General features: G+C 55.0%; 1 protein-coding gene across 3 annotated transcripts; it reads right to left on the reverse strand.

Annotated features, from left to right (window-relative positions):
• Positions 1–2,488: 2,488 nt before the first annotated feature.
• Positions 2,489–21,487, reverse strand: TMEM240 (transmembrane protein 240). 3 transcript variants are annotated; one of them, XM_032708741.1, is made up of 4 exons: positions 21,297–21,487; positions 19,993–20,099; positions 9,907–10,115; positions 2,489–7,677 (listed from the first exon to the last, which is right to left on the reverse strand). In XM_032708741.1, the coding sequence occupies exons 2-4, from the start codon at positions 20,082–20,084 to the stop codon at positions 7,529–7,531; spliced, it is 450 nt and encodes a 149-aa protein (XP_032564632.1). In that variant the 5' UTR covers positions 20,085–20,099; positions 21,297–21,487; the 3' UTR covers positions 2,489–7,528. The 3 variants fall into 3 exon arrangements, with proteins under 3 accessions (XP_032564632.1, XP_032564631.1, XP_032564630.1); XM_032708740.1 differs by lacking the exon at positions 21,297–21,487 and adding an exon at positions 20,363–20,637; XM_032708739.1 differs by lacking the exon at positions 21,297–21,487 and having other exon boundaries at positions 19,993–20,252.
• Between the last annotated feature and the right edge of the window lie 1,196 nt (positions 21,488–22,683).

Raw genomic sequence — 22,683 nt, forward strand, 5'->3', positions numbered from 1 at the left:
GCAGATTTACAGCCTGGTCATCTCTGTCTCCTCCCAGTTGCCATCCATTGAAGTATTTACTTCTGGATGTGATACACTGGGAGCAAAGTCCCACTGTGGAAGCACAAGGGTGTGAACACCGCACGCTGTGGGACTCGGGAAGGTGGGAGTCTCCCCAGGAAGCTTTTCTCTGCCAACCTGTGTCTGTGTTTGGAATGGAGAAGAAACCCTCAGAGTCTTTTATAATCCCTTGTCTTGGGCGTTGGGCTTTATTTACTGCTCTGCCCTCACGTGGAGTCTGCACCGAGCCTGAGATGTGCCCAGACTTGGAGAACAACTCGTGCAGCAGAATCTTTGTGCAGAAGGACTGGGGTCCCACTCAGGGTCAGACCTGCTCTGTTTGTGTGTGTGGTTCTGTTCCAGCAAGGAGCAGACTGAAGGATGGTAAAGGGCTGGGTCATGGTGGCAGATTTTGGTACTGCTAGAATGGGAAATGTTCCCACTTTTCCCTCTCGCTGCCAAAGCCCTGAGTTGCCTCTGCTTTTCCTGCCTTTCTTGCCCGTGCAGGCAACACGAAGAGGCCCAGGCTGCTCTCTGGAGGTAACTTGCACCCAGAATTTAACAGCAAAATATTTATCTTCCTTTAAAATCAGTTCTGGACCTTGGAGCTTCCCTGTGATCCCGGTGAGCAGGAGACAAGCAGGTGAAAATCTGGGACAGCGTCCTGTGATGTCACATAACCTGGGGGAAATCACACAGCCCTTCTTCAGAGATCAGGACAGGCTTTCCCACACCTTTCCAGCCTTGTTTGTACCTTCTCCTCCTCCTCTCTCAAGCCCCTGCCCAAAGGTGCTGCTCTGCAGTGCCCCAGCCCCTGCCCTGGGGGTACCGTGGGGTTCAAAGGGTTGGAAGAAACACTCAGATGCAAAACATGCAAAAAACTATTTTACTGACAAACAGCAAAGGACGGGCTTAGTTCCAGGAGCTGAACTGGTTATATACAAACATCTTATTGAAAGGGAAGGAATGGCTGAAATACACTCACTCGTTGACCCAAATAAAATCACAGTGTGCTTTTTCTATTGCCTCCCCCACCCCAAGCTCTCTCTGCGCCTTCAGCTGCTCCCTCAGCACAGGTTGTCACCCCTCCAGCACAGCCACTGGAGAGCACAAACCCTTGGGTGACATCTGCCTGTGCAAGTATATGGAATTTAAAAAATTAGCCATTATTGCTTTTCAACCACAGTAGAGATTATTCTGTGATCAGACTCGGAGCAGAGTATAATCTCTCTCTCTTAGTCTCGACGTGTGCTGTGCCTCTCCCTGCCTGATGCATGCAAAACTGGTTTGGGTGCAGAAATAAAGAAAAGAAGGATTAACAATCAGGGAAAACAGCACTCCAAGCTTTGTTCTCGTGTTCTCGGTGCAGAGCACCAGTGGAAAAATCTGCCTGGGCTGAGTGCTCTGCCCTGCAAGGGCTTCCCCTGCCTTGGTCAGTGTGAGCTGGGGGCTGAGCCACCCTAGGGTCACCCCTCCTGGGAACCCCAGGGCTCAGCTCCGAGAGGGGACTCCAGCTGGCAACCCCTTTGGAAAAGAAATGAGTGCAAATGGGAGGGAGGCACTGGAGGAGGAACAGGCTCATGCAGTGAACACGTGAGGACACGCGGCGGTGAGCGCACGGACACGCACGGACACACAGCCCGGAGCAGGATCCTGGGGGCCCACCAGGATCCAGCAGACTGGCAGCCCAGCTCCTCCTTACACCTGCCACGCTTTCCCACTCCTCTGCTTCCTTCTTTGCCCCAACAGCCCCCTGCAGAAAGATCGCAGACTTGGCTTTTTTAATTTTTTTTCACTAAATTCTCTTGCTGCTTCACGTTCTCCTGGGCACCCCAGTGAGCTGGGCTGAGAGGACACCCCATCCTAGGGTAGAACCAGCAATCTTGTGTCCCTGCCCCATCTATTCCCTGCCCTACATCCTGTTACCTCTCACTGAAGCACAGATCTGTCCCACCAACATATCCAGGGTGGAAAACGATTGATCCGAGTGTCTGCTTGTACCACACGCTCTAGTGATGGAAGTACTTCTGTTCTTTCCCATCCAGAGGTGCTCTGGGATTTTTTGTTGGCTGTTTGTGCCTTCAAAGCCTCCTGAACCCAGAAGAGGCCTTCATAACCCACACTCTCCATCAGTGCCACACTGAATATTAAATGCTGCTGGGGTGAGAGCTGGAATGAGACTGAGCTCCCTGTGCCACTGATCCCCTGCCAACCTCCCCCTCCTGCAGGGCACTCTGGAAGGTGAACATCCCCCTCTCTTTTCACCATGTGCTTTCTCCCAAGCTGGGGAATGACCTCAGGTCAGGGCTTTCTCCTGCCTGGGCTCACCTAGACCTTATCCAAGGCAAGCAAAGGCTGTTGGTGTTTGTGTCTGCACTGCCTGCTGTGGGCTTCAACCACCAGCTCTGGGTCTCTTCAGCCCCAGCTCCCCTGGCACCTCTTGCATGGCTTTTTTTTTCACAGAATGGTTTGATCTGGAAGGGCCCTCTGTAATTCATTTAGTCCAATTCTCCTGCTCAAGCACAGCCCCCCAGAGCAGGCTGCCTGAGAACCACCTCCAGCTGGCTTTTGACTGTCTCCAAGGACAGAGACTCCACATCATCTCCGGCAACTTGTCCCAGTGCTCAGCCACCCTCCCACTAAAAAAAGAGATACATGATGTTCAAGTAGATCCCCCCATGTTTTGTTTTTTTGCCCACTGCCTGTGGTGCATCACTTAAAAAGCCTGGCTCTGCCTTCTTTGCCTTCTCCCTCCAGGTATTTATGTACCTTCTCTTCCCCAGGCTGAACAGCCCCAGCTTTCCCAGCCTTCCCTCACAGAAGGGATGCTCCAGTCCCTTAATCACCTTAGTGCCTGTGTTTAATACTCCTTTTGATCAGGGATTCTCTTCTCCCAGCTGAGCACAACCAGAAAATGAGGTAGAATAGCAGTGAGAGTAACTAAAACCACCCCACCCTGCTGTCAGAGCCCGGGACACACGTTCCAGGCTCCCTCCTGGTCTTTGACTGATTATGGATAAAGTGCTGCCAGGTACTTCAGCCAGGATGGGCCAATTGATGTGTCCCTGGCTGGCTCAAGGGCTGGCTGAGCAGTAAGAGGGCACAGTGGACAGATGGATGGATGGATGGAATCACAGGAGACACCTTCCCAAACTGTTCCCCAACGAGGAAGGGTCCTTCTTGTTGTTTTTATGGGCAAAAGGGGTTTATTCAGCAGTGCAGGTACTGAGGACAGGATTTGATTTTAAAAAGGAGCTACTGGTTGATGCAATGGATTTCTCAATCCCCTGCTTTTCTCCACCTGTCTTTCCACTCCTCCCCTTTGCAGCAGCTCCCAACCCCCGGCACACACCCATGGGGTGTGCAGGCAGCCAGACCTGGGCTCCTCACACCAAAAACGCAGGAGAACATTCCCAGTGCCAATCCCAGCTCTGGAGGATCGACATACACAGTTTTAAGCTCTGCCTCTGCTCTAAAAATAGCCCCCAAACCCCACCACCACCATCAGAGCCTCCCTCAAAGCATCTGGCGGGTGAGTGCTGCGAGTGGCCCACACTTCCCACTCCCCTGTCCTGCAGATCCCATTCCTGTGTCCCACAGAGCTGCCACCACAGGCACAGCTGCCAGCTCTGCACCCCCTTTTTCTCCCTCCCTGCCCTTGTTTTGTCAACTCCCTGATGCTGAAGTCACTTGCTCCCAACCGAACCCTTTTTTGCCTGGGGTTGTCTCTGGGTTTGGGTGTTTGTTGTTGCTGTTATTGTTGTTATTGTTTCAATCTGTGGTTGGTTTTTTGGTTTGTTATTTTGTGTGTGTGTGTGTGTATGTGAAGACTGGATCAGAGGCAAGAGAACAACAAACAAGTCAACACTAGTACATCTGGGACAATTAAACAAGGAGAAAACACCCCCACAGCAGAGAGAAGCAAAACAGACACATGCACAGAGGAACAGCAGGACCACGGACAACTGAGCTGACAGCAAGAGCAGCGACCTCACGGGGACTGAGGGACAAGAGAGCACACATCAGACAGGGCTGGGAAGACTCCCACTGGAGCAGGATCAGCTGAGAGGGTGGCACAGGGACAGCAGTGATGGTGGCAGGCAGGGAGAGCAGGGGCTGCAGGGCAGTGACAGTGATGGGGTTCTGCGATGCCCAAAAACCTCCCTCACCTTCTGCTTCTCTGGGGGCTTTGTCACCTCGTTCCTCAGAGAGGGGACATGGCAGACACGTGGCTGTGGGGAACAGCCCTTGTCTATCTTTTTTTTGGCCATTAAATATCTGAGCTGCTCCTGTGCAGGGGGTTCTCACTGCTGCAGCCTGACCTGTGAGGGACCTTATCCAGCCCCAAAACAGGCACAGTCCCATCTCTGCTCCATAGGATGGAACCTGTGGGAGGTTATCCAGCCCCAAAACAGGCACATTCCCATCTCTACTCCACAGGATTGAATCTGCGGGAGGTTATCCAGCCCCAAAACAGGCACATTCCCATCTCTACTCCACAGGATTGAATCTGCGGGAGGTTATCCAGCCCCAAAACAGGCACAGTCCCATCTCTGCTCCATAGGCTGGAATCTATGGGACATTATCCAGCCCCACAACAGGCACATTCCAATCTCTGCTCCATAGGCTGGAATCTACAGCAGCTTCCAGGACTCAGAGGAAAACCCACCTCACACCAGGAGCTGCTCAGCTGTTTGAAACCACCCCTGCACAGAAGATGCAGCAGATCTCGTGGGTCAGGAGTAGAATTCCCTCCCTGCATGGGAAGGAATTTTACTCCATGTTTATTAAGGATGAGAATCAAAGATCTTGTAAGTTCCCCACTGGTTTAGTTTGTGCTGGGACACGTCTGGTTTCTGTGCATTGAAGACCAGTAAATAACTCCCAGTAAATTTAATTGCACTGAGATTATCTTTGATTTATTTTTTTTTTGACTGTGTGAACAAGAGAGAGGCTCATGAGGTGAGAGCTACAGGCCCAAATAAAAAAAAATATTCTGTTCTTAAATAATGGGATTATGTATTGTGTGGGATTTTTTTTTTCTCCTTCTTCCAAGAGCCTCAGGCTCTTCTGAAATTTTGCTGTGGATCAGACAGATCAGACTTAATGAGTGAGAGCCATCACTTTACTCTTTCCAGCTGTCCCATATTTAATGATATTTCAACCAAGGTCAGCTGCTAGAGCAGGGTAGAACCAGGCTTTATATTCAGTCTGACTTTAAGTCACTGCCTTAAGTCCCTCTCTTGAGAGGCTCCAAGTGGAAAGATTATTTAAAGTGCTTTTTTTCCCCCCATAACTAGTTCCAGAGATATTCTCCTTACCATGATGGAATTTTCTCCCCTACAAAATGTTGTCCCACCTGAAGACAAGTTGATAACACAGGACCTGCTCTTCCCTGCCACTTCAGTGTGTGCCATGGCACAAGGAGGGTGCAAAGCTCTGTGTCTTGGAAAGGAGCTGCTCCAGGAAAAAGTCATTCCTTAGATCCCAACAGGTGGCTGCAGACATTCCAGCCACAGGGAACCTGGACTGACAGCCAGTCAAACAGACATAAGTATGGACCAGGCAATTATTTAGGCCCAGACAGAAACTGGGGCTCCAAGAAAAGAGGCCCTAGGGAATAGCAAAGGTAGGAATGGCAGAGAAATGGGAATGTTTGGCTCTTGGGGCTTGTAATTAACTGATCTGACCCTGGGCAAAGCAAATCAAAAAAAAAAAAAACAAAGCCCAAGACACAGAAGCTGAAGCAGGGAGGAAAGAGCTGGAGTGATGGTGCCCTTCTCCCTCCACAGATATTGCCATCAAACAACAGGAGGCCACTGCCAGTGTCAAAGAATCCATGGAATAAATCAGCAGTTTCTGCCAATATTCATCCTCTTTTGTCCTGAGGGTTTTCCCCATCTGAGCACAAACCCACTCAATACAAAATGGTGAATGAAGGAGACGTGATTTTGGGGCTACCATCTTAACTTCTTGGGGCATCTCCCTCCTTTATCCCTCTCAACCAATTCTCTCTCTCCCCACCAGCAGAACAGGACCCACTGCAAGGATCAGACACCACCACACAGGGGCTTTGTCAGCTCCTTCAGGCACCTCTGCCTGCAGGGGAAGGAGGTCTCTGGGTGTGGAGGATGGTTTCAAACCCTCGGTCACACTCAGACCCTAAAACCCACACCTGAGATGTGACTGGGGGAAGCAAAGACAAAACCACATCAGAGCATCCTCATGCTTTGATTCAACCATGTGAACGTGGGACATTTGGGACATTTGGCTCTGTAGAGGAGTTTGGTTTTGGGTCCACATCTCTGTGTCCCTCAAGCCAAGCCCGGACCTGTTGCTGTTTCAGCTCAGGGCAGGAGCACGAGAAATAAGTGTTTGTTCATGTGCAGGGGGAGTGAGACTGTTCACAGGACCCTCTCACTGCACTGCCAATGTTTTTGGGGTGGTTTAACCAGGGCCTCGGGCTCTCCCTCCAAAAGAGGGGGAGAGCAGCTCCTTTGCTCCCAGGGAAGGGGTGGGGGGTGTTTATGAGCAGAGGGGTATGATCGGGGTGCAAAGTCAGATCCAACACCATCCACTCCTCCCTCCCTCCCTCCCCTCCAGCTCTAGTGAAGATCAACAGCACTGACACCACCAAGATCCCACCAGAGGGGTGACCCAGGCAGGGCCAGCCCTGCCCCACGGGCTGGCACCTCACGGGGCCGTTCCCCCGGCACTAAAATTCCCTGGATTGCTTAAGGCAGGTTTCAGTGTATACAGCAACTCAAACAACAAAGCACTTACACATTCCCAGGATTTCCTTCCCTCCACAGCGACTCCCCAAAGCATGAACCAAAGCAAAAAGGGACACTGTGCCTTCCCAACCCGCTGGCAGCAGTGCCCATCCAAACCTGTGACCAGCCAAAGCCATTTTAGGAACAGAAGGGACAGGGCAGAGCAAAACCAAGCCAAAGGACCAAAGAAACAGGGGATTTGAGCTCTTGGACGAGACACTCTGCATCTTCTTCGTGCTGTCCCACCTCCATCCCCTCGGCCAACATTCCCCTCAGGGGCAGCTGGATGTGCAGGACAGCCGGGAATGCCGGGGAAAATTCGGGGGTTGGGGGGGGGGGCTTGAAAGTATAATGCAAATCTCTTTTCTCTCTTTCTCTCTCTCTTTTTTTTTTTTGTTTGTTTTAGTTCGTCTGCTTTTTTTTTTTTTTTTTTTTTTTTTTTTACATATGTACACAAGTCTGACAATAAAATGTGGAACACAGTGCAGTGTCTTGGCTGCGTGGCATCCAGGACTGGCTTTAGTTGTGCATCGTGGCGCGTCCCGGGGATATGGATCAGTAAAATCCTCTCCTCGGCTGGGCTTCCATGGAGGAGCAAACCAGAAGCTGCTCTGGTCCGGCTGGAAGAAGAGCAAAGAAGTCCTTTTTTTTGTTGTTTTTTTTGTTTTTTTTTTTTTTAAAAGCTCCCTGCAGTCTCTGGAGGGGGGGAGGTTCCCTCAGAGGTGCCGTGGGCTGGGGTGCCCGTTGTGGTACAGCTTCTGTTTGATGTGCACCATGTTCCCGGTCGCCTCCTCGTACTGCCGGTGGTGACGTTTCCTGAACTCCTTCAAGTTACAAAACTTGGGAATCCAAGACCAGGAGTTGTCTGGAAGAGCAGAAGGGAGAAGGAAGGTGAGGTGTGACGGGAATGGTGAGAGCTGTGCTGTCCCACCAGTCCCAGCCTCAGCGAAGCCACCCTTGAGCTCCTCCCTTCAGGAGGGAACAGGGACGAGGTGGATGTGGCAGCACTGGCTCTGTCCCTCAGCTCGTGCAGCCTGGACAGTGTCATTTTATCCCCCAGTGGTTCAGCTCTGAGCCCCCAGACCTCCCCCTGCCGTCCTGTTCCACCAGAGTTCGGGGTGATTCCCCCCAAAAATCCCACAAAGGGCAGCTGGGAAGCCCCAGAAAACGACAGATCATGTGAAGTTAAACAACTGTGCTGGGAAATGGTTGGACTCGATGATCTCAGGGGTCTTTTCCATCCCAAAGGAGCCTGAGCCCCAGATTGCAGCTGCCATGAGGTGGCTGTGACTGCTCTGACCAGCCACAGCCTGATGTCTGAGCCTCCATAGAATGTTTGCTATTTTGGGCAATCCCTCCCATCAGGAAGGAGCTATAGGTTATTCTAACAGACCACGATTTAAGCTGATCAGGGCCCAATGTGACATTGAGTCACTGCTAAGTGGTGCTCATGTTTTTCAGGGAGGGCTCCTCATCCTGTACCAGCAGAGAATTTGTACTACCCTACCCCTGTCTCGCACTCCCAGGCACCATTTCTCTCTTCAGAAGAAAATTTCAGCTTTATTCCACAAAGAAATAGGATTCCTTTCTGCTTATTGCCTTTAAAATGGCTAATTTGCACAGATGATTTGAATGAATAGGAAATACCTAAAAGAACATTGCACCATTGGCCAAACCCTTCTTAAAGGCTTAGAATAGGCATAGACAGGGAGGAAAAAAAAAAAAAAAGAAACAAAAGAGATCAATTAGCTTAAATACTAAATTAATTACTAAAAATAAAATCCTCTGCGGTCTCCACTCACGAGGGGTGGGTTAGATGGTGATAACACAACTGCAGCTCACAGCTCCAGCTCTGGAGAACGATATTCCCCTGCTCACCACAACATCTCCTGCCAGCCCTGACCTCATGGGCCCCGAGGAGGTCACAGCAAAGGTACTCTGATGGAAAGCAGGGGGGTCAGGGCCCCAGTGTTGGCTCAGCACCTGAGATCCCACTGCAAACCAGTTAGCCTTCTGCTCTGGGAAACAGCAGCACCACAGCCTGGAGGGAGTCCTGACTCAGAGCCTGCTCACACAGGATTTGGGAAGACTAATGGGAAATTAATATCATTTTTATCTGAGTTTTCAGAGCGAGATAGTCCACTTCCCTAATTAGAATTTTGCAGATAAATCTTCCTCTTGCTCGCTCTCCTTCTCCTCTGAGTTGTAATTTCACAGACACCATCAGTCAGAGCTGGAGACACCGAGATTTATGGGTACAGTGTGAGGGAATTTCAAGCCATTCCCTGGATTAATAGTTTTTCTGTCTATTTTTTTTTCCCTTCCAAAGATTAAAGTCCATGGGGTGCCCGTGCTGAGGGAGCAAACTGAGGAGGGGAAGGAACATCTGTTTATCCTTCTGAGGGTGTTAATTCAGGATGCTGAGCTTACTGGTCCAAAGACTAACTAGTCTGCCCCACACTTTTCCCTGTGGGGCTGATGTCACCACATCTGGACACATCTGGACAGCAGTGAGGGTGGGAAACCTCAGGTGACACAGCACAGATGTCTACCACTGTCATCACAGTGTCACAGGTTTGTGCAACCACACAAGGCTGCTCTCCATCAGCATAAGCCTAGTTGTAAATTGGAAAAATCCAGATTTTTTCTAATTTTTTTTTTTTTATATCCAGTTTTTTGAAGTTTGGTCTGACCCGAAAACATTCTGCCTGAATGTGCAGCCACAGAACCCCCATCACCATCCTGCCCCCGGGGAAAGACCTTCCTTTGCATCCCACACCCCTTTGCACCCACACAGACATTACCCTTTCCAAAGCACAGCCCTTGGGGCTGGGATCCTCAGCTGGCTATTCCCACATCAACATTCCTGCTTCTGTCAGACAATCATGGAATCTCCTGAGCTGGAAGGGACCCACGAGGGATCATCGAGCCCAACTCCTGGGGTAAGAAGGGCTGGGATACATCTGGCCAGACTGGTGCCACACCCACGTGGAATAAACGTGGCAGGAGTGTGGATCTCCTCCCTCTCCACCAGCTTCCAAGGGCAGGGGAAGGGGTTTTAGGGCAGAGGAGGAGCCCGTGGGGCTGCACTTACCATACCGTCGGCTGGTTCTCCAGGCTCGCACCGCGTAGTGGAGAACCCCGTCCATCCACACCAGAAACCAGCTTATACAAAAGCCCAGCAAAAGTCCCAGCATCAGGTCAATCTCCTGCTTGGTTACATTGTCAGTCACAAAGTAATTCTCCGAGGAGTCCACCACCGACTGGTCCCCGTCGTACGGGATAACGTAGTGGACATGATGCCTGTGGCGGGGAACACGCACAGGGAGAAGGGTCAGCGCCTCGTCCACCCACTTATGGAGGGTTTGACACCATCCTCCCAGCTCCTGACACCATTCCAGGGATGTGACGTGCTGTCCTGGCTCTTGGTGCTGATGTCAGCGGAGGAACTGGCAGGGAGGAGGGTGGGAAAGCACAGAAACCTGACCCCGGGAGCTCCCCACGGCTGAGTTTTTCCTCATCAAATATTAAGCAGAGCACGAGGTCGGAGCAGCCACCCCCAGGGACACAAAGGTCACAGCTGCCTGTGTTGGAGGCAGAGGTCACTAATGCCTTGTTCCTGTGAGCACACACGGGCTGGGAGCAGCTGTGTGGCCCTGCAAGGGCCACCACCACTCATTCCCCGGCAGGAGGGAGAACTGTCCCCTCCCTGCTCTGCAGGGCAGCCCCAGGGGTGAGCTGTTCTGCTCCATGTCCCAGAGTGAAATGAGACTTCTGTCCTTCCCATATCAGAGCAGAGAGTGTTCATAGCCACGGAGGAGGCTCGTGAAAGCATCCCTGAATTCCTCCTCTGACAGCAGAGGAAGGAATCCCTCCTGCAGACAAGATCCAAGACCACCTCAGGCTCTCCTGCTGCATGACCAAGGCAGTTTGGGGTGTTCCTCAAGGACCAGGCAGCAATTCCTGCCTGTAGGAGATAGAAGAATCCCTCCCAGCACGGGAGCAGTTGGCAACTCCCCTCCCAGGGCCCTGAACACCTCTGGGGTAAGGGAGCATCACTCCCAGCTCCAGAGCTTTCCAAGGCTTCCATCTCTCTCAGGGGTTTGGAGGGGCTGGCCCTGTGCCTCATGCCAGAAGGGGTGACTGGGTTCATTTGTGCAATGAGGTGATGGAGACCGAGTTTGGGGTGAAGCTGAACTGCTTGGAAACCCTTGGTTAACTTGGAAAAAGCAGGAAAATGGCAGGGATGGAGTGAGGGAGTTGTAGAGTAGGAAAAATCAGGCAGGTCTGTGGGGGCTGAATGGGAGGGGATCAGCAGTGACAGGTCCCTGAGAGCTGAGCCTGTGGGGTGGGAGGATCCCAGATGATGGGGGATGCAGGGATGCAAAACAAGCTGCTCTGGAGCCTCTGCCTCTGCTTTCCACAGCCCAGAGCCTTCCCGGGGAGCAGCCAGGAGCCCCGGGGCCGCCCAGGCTCTGTGCTCAGCCCTCCTGCCCCCTCCCTCTGCCTCCCCCAGAGCTGGGCACCGCAGGGCAGGGGCTGTCCCCGCTCCAGGGAGCCCAGGGCACCTCCAGCACTGCGGGCACCGCTGCAGTCCTGGCACTGGGGGCATCACCAGTGCTCCCAGCTCGGGGCAGAGCTGCACGGGCTCTCCCTGTGCTGCCACCAGCATCCCGAGCATCCCCAGCATCCCGAACATCCCCAGCATCCCGAGCATCCCCAGCATCCCCAGCATCCCGAGTATCCTCAGCATCCCGAGCATCCCCAGCATCCCGAGCATCCCGTCCCTCCCCCAGCCACGGCCCCGGCCCCGCTCCCACTCGCAGGAGAGGAGGCAATCGCCGAGGCCTCTGAATATGCATGAGGTGCAGGTTGCTCGATAATCACGCCTGAGAAACGTCCAAATATTTACACAAACAAACCTCCACTCAAAGGAACCTTCTGAAAACAGCCCTAATCTCGGCGACGACTTAATGGGGGCCACCTGCACCAGAGGCACCGGCGCTGGCAGGGCTGGCACAGCCCGGTGCCGTGGCACGGGGGTGGGAAGTGGGAAGCCAGCCCATCCAGCCGTGTCCAGTCCCCGTTTCCATCCAGCAAAGGGACCAAACTGGGATGCAACAAAAGGAGATGCCTCCAGGCCAGCTCTGATGGCAGCTCACAGAGACCTCAGGGGTAAGGGCAGCCCTCATTTGGTTTTTCCCTCATTTGGCTTGAGAAAAACCCAAGGGAGGAGGGTGTGGGAGGGAGGGCTCCTCAAAAGGGAGCTCTTGCCATGACTGGGAGGGTTCCCATGAACACAGCCAGCTTTGCAGGGGGGGGAAAAGAGAAGTCTCACACACTTCCCGTGTTCCACAATTCCCAAATCCCTACACACACACCTGCCATACTCCACACTTCCCAAATCCCTGCACGAACACCAGTCATGTTCCATGCATCCCAAATCCCTGCACACACCCCTCCCGTGTTCCATGACATGGGGCCACCTGGCAGGTCCTTGACTTACTCCCTTTTGCTTCCTGCAACTCAGGCACAGAATCCACAAACATCTCCCAAAACCTGGGCTCTTTGAGGTGATCCAGGGCTGGAACTCCTCAGCAGGACCTGGTGTGTGTCCCCTCTGCACCACAGTGCCACAACCCCCGGGGGGACCAAAAGCATCTCTGAGGCTCAGAGAAGCAAAACTTCACAGGCACATCCAGGACACAGACCCGATCCCAGGAAGTGAGCACAGACCTCTCCCCACACATGAGGTTGTTTTCATGGACAGTCTCAGCCCAGGACCAGAAGAAGAAGGAGGTCCTGGAGTCCCCCCCTTCCCTCTGCCAAACCCCCCAGTGCTGAGGGATGTGACACACACACAGGTCACACACTTGCAGCACAGCCAGCTGTGCTAACACGGGATCCAGGGCTCTCCTCACACACTTCCCAAGGGGTTTTCCCCCCATCCTGCTCCCTGCACAGCCCTTGTTCCCTTGCTGGGCAGAGGGAAGGGACACAGTCACCTCCTCCCTGCCTTGTCCCTGCTCGGTGCAGGCTGACTCTGCACACTGCAGTGGGATCTCCTCCAGCTCTCCTCGCTCCCTGTGCTCATCCCTGGGCTGGGCAGGGGCAGCTGGGAGGGCCTGGCTCTCCTTTCTCAGCTCCCTTTCTTTGTGCTCACTGTTCCCAACACCCCGTGATTCCACAGGCCACGCTCAGAGCTGAAGTCTCCTTTACTTCATGGGAGGCAAAATTCAATAGAGAGTAAAATCTTTGACCTCTCTGGATCTGGCAACTTAATTACCCAAGTATCAGAAATCAAAGCTGGATCCCAAGTGCAAGTTTCCTTAAAAAATAAAGCCTCCTGTCACTAGAGCTCCCTGGAAAAGCAGCTTTTTTGGGAACCCTGAGCTACCAGGATAGTTCCATACAGAGGAGATCCCAGAGCTGCATTTCCACTCTGCAGAGTTTTCTGGAAAGGGTTTAGCAAAGCTCAGGGAAAGTGAATTTTTCCTGTTGGTGCAACAGTTGGGAGAGCTGGGCTGCAGGGAATTCCATCCTTTGTCTTGCCTTACCAGGATTGAGTGGTGCCCCTGGGATGGGGAGGAGAGCAGGGACAGACCCCCCCAAGGTTCCTGTTGCCACTCAAGTCCTTGGGGATGTCATAGGAGTGGTTCAGACACTGTCACACCAGCACAGCACGTTATTAATAGTGCACAAAGGTCCAGGTCCCCACCACATGCCAAGGGGATTGGAAACTGGAACGTGCCCTGGATGGCTCTGGGATGCAGCGAGGGAATGTGTCACCTCTGTGGGTGCAGGAAACCCCCCCCAGCTCCATGCCAGGGCACTTCCAGGGAGGGCAGAGAGTGCTGGAGACCAGGTTCTGGCTCCTCAGAGCAAACACTTTTGGCCAAACCTTGTTTTCAGAACTGTGGGGTCCAAGGCTGTGCCTGTTTCACCAACCAAAGGCCCTTGAGAAGAGTCAAAAAGCTGCCTCAGAGTGGCACCAGCTCAGCCCTCAGTCAGAGGACTGGCACTGGAGTGAGGTCTCTGGGGTCCACAGCCCCTCTGCTGTGACAGAGCTGTCACACGTGGTCCTCAAAAGCCAAACCCACGTTCTGTCCACATTTATTTACAAGAAAAACATGTCCCGAGTGACCCGAGGGCCAATTCCTGGCAGTTCCAGCCGGTATCAGTTGTCACAACAGATCCAGGGCAAATTATTCCGACTGAGTTCATCACGTGCCACCTCCCCTCACACGTCATGCACGTTCAGCCGTGCCCACCCTCGGGGAATCATGGAATATCCCGAGCTGTGTCCACCCTGGGTGTGCTGGAGCTTCCACAGGAAGGCACAGGAATGTCAGCACTTCAGGTCAGACACACTTCAGGAGCAGAAGGGTCTGGTGAGCAGCGAGTGAGAGACTGGATCTGCTGCTCATCCCCGGCCAGGCAGGACCTGGCTCAGGTGACAAACTGGAGCACAGTGTGTGTCTGTACATGTGTGCCCGAGCTGTAGCAGCCCTGTCCCCACTGCCAGGGTGTGACAAAGGGGGAACACCTCCTCTCCTCCCCAGGACGAGCCGGGCAGTGCCGTGGCTGGAGGTTCCAGTGCCGAGCTGCCCCGAGCGCTATTGTCCCTTCCAGTGACCTTGTGTGTGCTCCGGCTGCTGCAGCCACGGCACAGCACAGGAGCCTCTAAAGAATCCACTGATTTGTTTTACAACACAGAGAACTCCTCAGTGCCTCCACAGTTCCCACATCCCCCTCCCGTGGGATGGGGATGGCCATGTGCCGATGGATGCTCCGGCTCGGCTCGGCTCCCTCCTGGGCAGGTGTCTGTCCCTGCCCCTCAGACACGTCACATCTCCCGGGCTCATCCTGCAGCTGCCACATCCTGGCTGGACCAGCCCATTCCCCATCACCAGCTGCAGCAGCATTTGGGGAATGTGCCTTATCCAGCCCCCCCGGAATGACCTGCACATGGCAGTGCTGCCCTGTCCTGCATCCCTGCCTGACCTTGCAGCCATTCCTCAACATTCCAAACAGCCCAGCACCTCTCAGAGCCATTCCCAGCAGGGTCAGTCTGCACACCAGTGTGGAGGTACCACTGCACAGCTGAAAACATCTCCCTGGGACACAGTACACTGTCACAGCTCCCAGAAGCCCAGGGCAGTCCCAACAGTCTCCAGCACAAGGCAATGAGCATTCCCAGCCTCCCAGCACATCCACAGAGGGGCTGCAGGCAGAGAGGTGTAATGACTTTTCCAGAGTGGCTGGGAAAGGAGGAAACAGAGCAGGAATGTTCCCCATGACAGCAGTGCCACCCTCACCAGTGATCCCAGCATCAGGGCAGGGATCCTGGGATCACCAGCGATCACCAGCATCCCAGCCAGCAGCCTCCTCACACATCCCACATTCCACCCCGTGCCCAGCTGCTCTCCCAGGAAACAGCCCATTGCATGGCAGGGTCTCCATGCACATCAGTCACTCAGGAGAGGTCCAGCATAGCCTTTCCCTCCTGGATCAGGGCCCAGGTAGAGCAGGGCTGAAGTATCCCCGGGACAGGAAGAGCTGACTCGAGGCTGGCCAGGCCCCCAGCTCTGCTGCAGGGTGTTGGCACTCAGGTAGTTCTGACCCTCCTCCTGCTCCTTTCCAACCCTGCTCACGGGAGACACTTTGCCTGGGAGGGAAAGACTCATCCAAGGTCACTCAGAAGGTCAGTGGCAAGGAGAACACAAGCCAGAGCTGCTGAGGTCCCTGTCCTTTCCAGACAAGGGCCTTGCAAGCCCCCCAGGCTGTTTTGCTCCATGCAGGTGTCATCTGTTCCCTCCAGCTCACTCTGCCTCCACGGACGCCCTTTGGTGTTTTTCCTTTGCATGACATCACCCAGCTCCTGATCTGCTGCCAGCTCTCTGCTTCCAGAGAGGACCCTTTGCTGGCTGGGACGGAGAAATTCGGACACCTCTGCAGTCCTGCCCAGCCCTGCTCTGCCCTGGCAACATCCACATCCCAAGGGGGTAGGGCCAGAGCCTGCTTTGCAAGGAGGACCCACCGCGGTGATTTGGACAGCCTGGATGCTCCACATGCCGAGGACAGAGAGTGCCAACTCCCCCAGGGATCTGCTCCAGCAGCCACATTCCTGCACGGCGTCAACAGGAGCCAGCAGGAGTGTAAATGTGGCTGTCACCCCTCCCTCCCGCAGCCAGGAGGCAGATGTTAGGAGAGGAACAGTCCCTGTCACACCCTGCCTGCCTGTGCAGGCTCAGCACCAGCAGCAGGTGCCAGGGCCAGCCCCGTCTCTCTCTGCTGACGTCCTCGCTCCATGCACCACCATCCCTACACCAGCTTCCCTTCCCAAGCAACTGGCAGGACTGTTTTCCCAGTGAACAGCTGTGGATGCTCCCTGCTGGCCCCGGGGGTGCTGGCAGCCCTGCCCTCCTTGGCTCTGTGGCTCTTGGTGGAGCAGCCCCGCAGGTCCAGCCCGGTGGTGACAGCCCACCCGCACGAGGAGAACATCTGCCACCCCTCACAGCCCGTGGGAACATCCATGCCAGCCATCAGAGCAGGAACACTCCCGTGGCAAAGGCACACCCAGCCCAGGCTCGCTCAGAAATAGTGGCTCGGTGGACATTGTCACTCAAAAGACTGCAAACATGAGCCAGCCTTGGCCATGTTTCTGTGCACTGGGCAGGGGAGCAGGGCAGCAAGAGCAGCCCAGGGCAGCATTACCCCAGCACCCCACACCCTCGGTCTCCAGTCCCTGCAGCCTCCAACAGTCACTGAAACTTTGCACGGCACAGGTATCACCAGCTCCCTCTTGGTTCTCCACAAAGAACAGCCACAGCTCCCACCCAATATCACAGACCCAAAAAGCACCTCCCAGGGCCCAGAGAGGTCATCAAATTGCTTCCCTGCTTCTGGCATAAAGTGATGAGCAACACCTTCAGCCTCCAACAGCCCCAGTGGCCCTGATTCCACGGGGATGGGCATGGCAAAGGTTGGGATCAGCCCCCCAGCAGTGCCAAGTATTCAGCCTCCAGCAGCACCTGAAGATGGGGCTTGTTTTCTTCCCCAAATATTTTGACCCTAATGACACTCTCCAGCCACTGCAAACACACAGAGTGCTCATGAACGTGGAAAAAAACCCATATAGCACTCCTTCCACTTGACCTGGGACCTTCTTGCTGGTCAGTGCCCCATGGAGAGGAGAACAGAGTCCAGGGAAAGGCACATCGCTGCCCATGAGGACAGACCCCAGCACAGCCTCCATGAGCTCTTTGAGGAGGCAGTCAGAGCAGACAATGACCCCAGAGCCCCCAAAACATGGACAGAGCCTGGGGCACCCCTGGGTACAATTCATGCTGCTACCTGCCAGCCTCCCACCACAGACCAACACCATGTCCCAGCACCCCTCCTCAGGGAGCAGAAAGTGTGGACAGGGACAAGTGACTCCTCAGCTGGAACTGCAAACACAGCCAGGCCCCATCCCACTGCCAGGGCAGTGGGGATCCAGGCTGTGGATGCTGCAATGGCAGCCTGGCACAGCACAGAGCCCCACATCCCCTGGCACACATCAGCTGGCACGTGGGACACACACAGAGCCAGCCCTCTCTGCCCACAGCCACCCCCAGCCCAGAACAGCTCCCAGCCCCTCACAGGGACAGCAGCTCAGTGCAGATTCCAGTTCCTCCTGGAGAGCACGTCCTGCTGTACACTGGATGCCCAGTGCCAGGTCTGCAGTCCACCCTGGGACATGGCAGACCATTCCTGGGGAAGGGGTCCCCTCTGACACCCCAAGGAAGGGTGCAACCAGGGGAGGAGAGCGGAAGGAAAGCATTTCTGAATGAGTTATTTGGTCTGACTGACACCACGACCCAGGCCAGGGCAGGAGGGAAAACCTTAATTGCAGCAGCTCAGCCCACTGCACATCAATCTTCATTTGTTCCAATTCCTCCTTCCCTTCCATTTCTGCAACATTTACTTATTTTCCCCATTCCTCCCTGCAACACACTGAACTGCAGCCAGCTCCCTCCTCCAAGGACTCCCTTTGGTTATTGGCAAATTAAGTTCTTCATCAAGCCCCGGTACCGCCACTGACAACGCGCTCCAGGACACGGCCCTGCCTGGTGCGAGGCAGAGCTGCTGACGGCTCCCTGCACCCAGGGCCCATGCCCAGAGCACTTGGAGAGCTGACAGCAAGGACAGGGCACATCCAGCACCACCTGCCTTCAAATCAGAGGACCCAAAACACTGGCGTTGGGGCAGCAGGTCACAGGGAGCAGAGGGGATCACACCCCAAACCTGAGCACGAGGCCACACAAGGTCCCACAGCTCAGGGGTGCTTCTCCTGCATCGGGGTATGAGCATGTGGGAGCCGATGCTCAGGAGCAGAGATTGGTGTGATGTCTCTCTTGGCAAGAGCCACTGCTTCTACATACCTGAGGCAACTGGTAAACTTTGCTTGTTGCCTCCTCTCAGATCCACGCTCGACAATTTGGAAGCTGTTTTGGGCACTTTCGAAGAAATGACCTAACGATGTCTGGGGAGAGTGCCATGGCTAATTTATCTGCCTCCACAGCATCTCTGCAGACAGAGAGTTAAGAGTCCCCCTGCCACCTTCTCAGGCTTGGGCAGGACACTCTGCCAAACCACCAGTGAGACCTGACCCTCCTCAGCCCCTCCAGACAACATTAAAGTCTGTTGCCAGCAGCCAATTTTCACCACCACTGAACCAAGCTGTGACGAGGAAGAGGCAGAGGAAAAAACCTAAACTAGCAAAAAACATCAAGAGGACTCAAAAAAAATTAGCTAAGAGAAAGCTAATCCTTGCCAAAACCAAGCCAAAAATGCTGTGGATGTTTCTTGCCCCCAGCCTTCTCAATTGACCTTAACAGGGAGACGCCTGAGGTGCCCGAGGAGCACCAGGTATTTAGGGTCTGTTACTGTATCATCCAGGGCCCTGCTGAATTTGGCCCTGGGGGTGCTGCCTGTACCTTTCTCTGCTGTTCTGCCATGGGAGTCTGGGGAGAAAGGTACCGATCACCTTCGGTGCCTGAAGCAGGAAGGGCAAAGCAGCTTCTCTTCATTAAGCGAAGCACATCCCAGCTCCAGCTCAGCTCCCACACCAGGGACACCAGAGGGATGTGACGCCTGGGAGACAGGATGCAGCTGGTTCCAGAGGCAGCTCAAAGAGGAGTAAAGCTCAGTTTAAACGTTGAATGTGACAAGGGAGGGCTCCCCCAGCATGTCCTTTAGCTGGCACAGCCTCACGCTGCTTCACTCCCCCACAGACAAGAAACTCTCCTGCAGGCTGTGAGTAACCAGGCACAGGAGGGGAGCGAGGCCTCCAGGAGTGCAGGACAAGGATCACTGACAGCAGTCCCACAAGGAAGGGAGAAATTCACCTCCCCAAAACTCAGCCCCCGGGCCCAAACACAGGGAGCAGCCAGATCCCAGCTCCGAGCTGAGCGTTTCAGTGATCACACACGACGTAAGAGTGACGTTGTTTAGGGGAATTCAGCATTCCCAACAGCCATGGGGAGAGCCAGGGATTTGTCCAGTCATAAACTTGTGCACAGCAAAGGCATCACTCCTGGCACAGCATCCACCTGGCTCACAGAACGCTCCACAAAACCACAGCCCAGCCTCCTCGGGGTGCTGTGTCCAGCAGCATCACAACTCTCAGGAGGAAAAGCCACAGGGAATTAAAATCCGATCAAAGATTGCAAAGCCTCAAAGTGACACTGTCCTACACAGCCACACTCCAGCCTGGGCACGGATCCTCTCTGTTCTCCAAACCCCATTTCATTTCAGCCACACGACTGCAAGACCCAGACCACAAACAGGCTGAGGACCATCACGGCCCAGAGACAACAAAGGCAAAATGACAAACGTTTAAATCGAAGTTACTCACTTGGGCAGGGCTGGCGGGTGCACCTACACAAACACGCACACAAAGGAGAATGGACTTCCAAGCCCACAGAAAACTCTTCTTCCGGAAAAAACCAAATCCCCCCCCTCCCTGTGTTCATGCAGGAGCTGGTGAGGAAGGTGAGACACAGCCAGAATGCAAAGATGGTAGCCCAGCCAGCAGCGCCCCGGCCACCACCTCCCCTGTGCCTCCCCAGTGAGACGAGGTGGGAAGGGGCTGGGGGGGCAGGGGGGGGGGAAGATCCTCTGCAGGTGAACTTACCTTCCACAGTTGCAGTGACAAACTCGGTCTTCCCCTCTCAGATGCGGTAAGATGTAATTGTGAAATCTGTCCAACAACGCATTCATGTCCATCAAGCAAGCTATTGCCTGTAAGAGCCCACAACCAAGGCATCTGGTCAACTCTGGATGATGGAATAAAACATTGACTCTAGTTTGATTGCCAAAGACTGAAGCAGTCATAAAGAAAATAATCTTTGGTGTTTACCGGGGCGCACACACATGCACACACACGCACACACACACACGGAGGTGCTCAGGCTGAGGGACGGTGCGGGGGGTGGGGGGGGAGGGAAGGGGAAGGGAGGTGGGGGGGGATGATGGAGGGGAGGGAGATAAGCAAAATCTCTTACCATAACGATAGAGGCGCCCAGGATCATGAAAATCATGGTGTTTGCATTCATGGACATCAATAGGGGATGGCCAGCGGTCGGGTCCGTGCGCCCCAAGCCCGCGGAGGGCGAGCGGCGGCCGCGCTATTCCGCAGAGCCGAGCGCGGGGCGCATCGCGCTCGCTGCCCGCACGCTGCGGTGCGGCGGGGGGCGGCGGGGCGGCGGGGCGCCCCCCGCGCACACACACGCACTCCCCCGTGCCGGGGATGCCTCGGGCTCCCGCGCCCCTGCCCCCTTTTTTTTTTATTTTTTTATTTTTCTAGGACGAACGTGACAGGTAAAAAAAAAATATATATATATAAAAATAATAAAAAAATAAATAATAATAATAATAATAAAAAAATTGGCGCTCCCCCCGTTCGTTGGCCCCCGGCTCCCCCCCGGCCGCGGCCGCCGCGGCGGGTGCGCGGCTCCGGGAGCGGGCACCCGCCGCCACAAGCACAGCCTTCATGCAGCAACTGGGAAGCGAGGCAGCCAAACCCGGGGTGCGGGGGGGGGGAGGCTGGAGGAGGAGGAGGCAGGCTGCAAAAAAATCACCCACTCCGGGGGAGCCTCATTGCATCCTCTCCCCCGACCCTCCCCAAAATCATCCCCGCTCCGGAGCGCTGCGAAACGGAACTGAAAATAAAATATACCCCCAGCCCCCAAAATCAGCGCGCCCACCCGCCCCAAAAATAAGCCCCCGCAAACCCTCCCGGCTCGGGGCTGCGTGTCCCCGCCGCTCGCTCCGTGCCGGCAGCCCCCGGCCCAGCCCCTCCCGGGCGCGGGTGGCTCCGCGCCGCCGGCCGGCCCCGCACGGGGGGAGGGATGCGGGATGCAGGGGAGGGATGCGGGATGCAGCGGGGAGATGCGCCCAGGCAGCGCCGGCCGCCCCCTCCCCACCCCGGGCATTTACCTACGTGGGGAGGCGCTGCTCCGGGAGCGGCTCATGGCGAGCGGCGGCGGCAGCTCTGCGGGCCGGCCCTGCGGGGCTCCCCCCGCCCCGCAGCCGCACGCGGAGCCCCGGCAGCGGCGCTTGGCCGCGTTTCGAGTCCCACACGCCATCCTCACCCCGCCCTTCCTCCGCCCGGGGTCGGCCCCGGCCCCTCTCGCCTCCCGGGGAGGGGGATGCGGGACCGGCCGCATCCCGCGCCGGGGCCCCGCCGGGACCCCCCGCCCGCCCGCCCGGGGGTCCGGGCACGGCCCGTGCGGTGGGTGCGAGCCCCGGGCTCCGCCGCGCACACGCCTTCCCTCGGCACCTCCCTCCGCCCGCTGCTGCCCGCACGGAGAGCGGCCCTTTTGGGGAGGGGGGGTCCCGGCCCCGCGCCCCCCGCCCCGGGGAAAGCGCCCAAAAGGGCACCGGAGGAAGGCTGAGGGTGCCCTGCCCTGCCCCGAGCACACTGAGCACAGCCCACCTCCCTGCAGTCGGCCCCTGAGGAAAGCTGGGATGGTGCAGACATAGGAGACCCCTCTCGCTTTTGGGACACGAATATAAAAAACTTTGTCCCGTCTGTCAAGCCCCAGATGGAAGGGCCAAGGAAGAGGTTGTGCTTCGGGTTCTCCACGGCTTTATTTCACCGCGGTGTCGGTCAGTCCAGCTCAAGCCACGTACAGGAGCTTCCGGGGAAATTAAAAGAAAATAAGTGGCCAGCCAGTAACTTTTTGCTTGTTTGGTTGTTGCTCCTTTTCCTGTGAGCCAGGATGAAGGGAAGCGATTCCGGCCACCACGTGGGAAATGCGTGGTAGCACAGGGCTGGATGGCTGGAGTGTCCTGCAGTGCCTTCACCTCCCCGTCCTCACAGCCCTCCTCAAGGTGAGCTTCACCTTGCTACAGCCCAGGTATTTATTTTTTTAGGCTTCTCAGGGCTGTCAAAGCAGAGTTTCCTGGTGCTGGGTTTTGCATTTTTGCATATTTGTTTTCCTCCTGCTCCTCAGGCCACAATCAGCCTTCTTATGTAATGACTTGTGTTATATAAACTCCATTCTTCAAGGAACAGTCATTAACCTACTACTGGGTATTGAAAATACCAAAATACTGTCACACAATTAAAACCACTAAATGGTGTCCTCAAATTAGAGCACAGATTGCATTGCAGATGATTTTTTTGATTTTTTTTTTTTGATTTTTAATTTAAACCACACACATGAAACGTTTGACGAGCCAGGCACTTCATGCCTAGGAAGGCATCTCTTGCCACACCCTGTCCAACTCCTGAGAGTTCTCTCCTCAACAACCCTCTGCCCTCAGCTACTTCCACTTCTTATTGAGCTCAGAAGTGGATTCTACCACTGATTTGCAGAGC

The sequence above is a fragment of the Chiroxiphia lanceolata genome, chromosome 22, assembly GCF_009829145.1.
Source record: "Chiroxiphia lanceolata isolate bChiLan1 chromosome 22, bChiLan1.pri, whole genome shotgun sequence".
Lineage (NCBI taxonomy): Eukaryota > Metazoa > Chordata > Aves > Passeriformes > Pipridae > Chiroxiphia > Chiroxiphia lanceolata.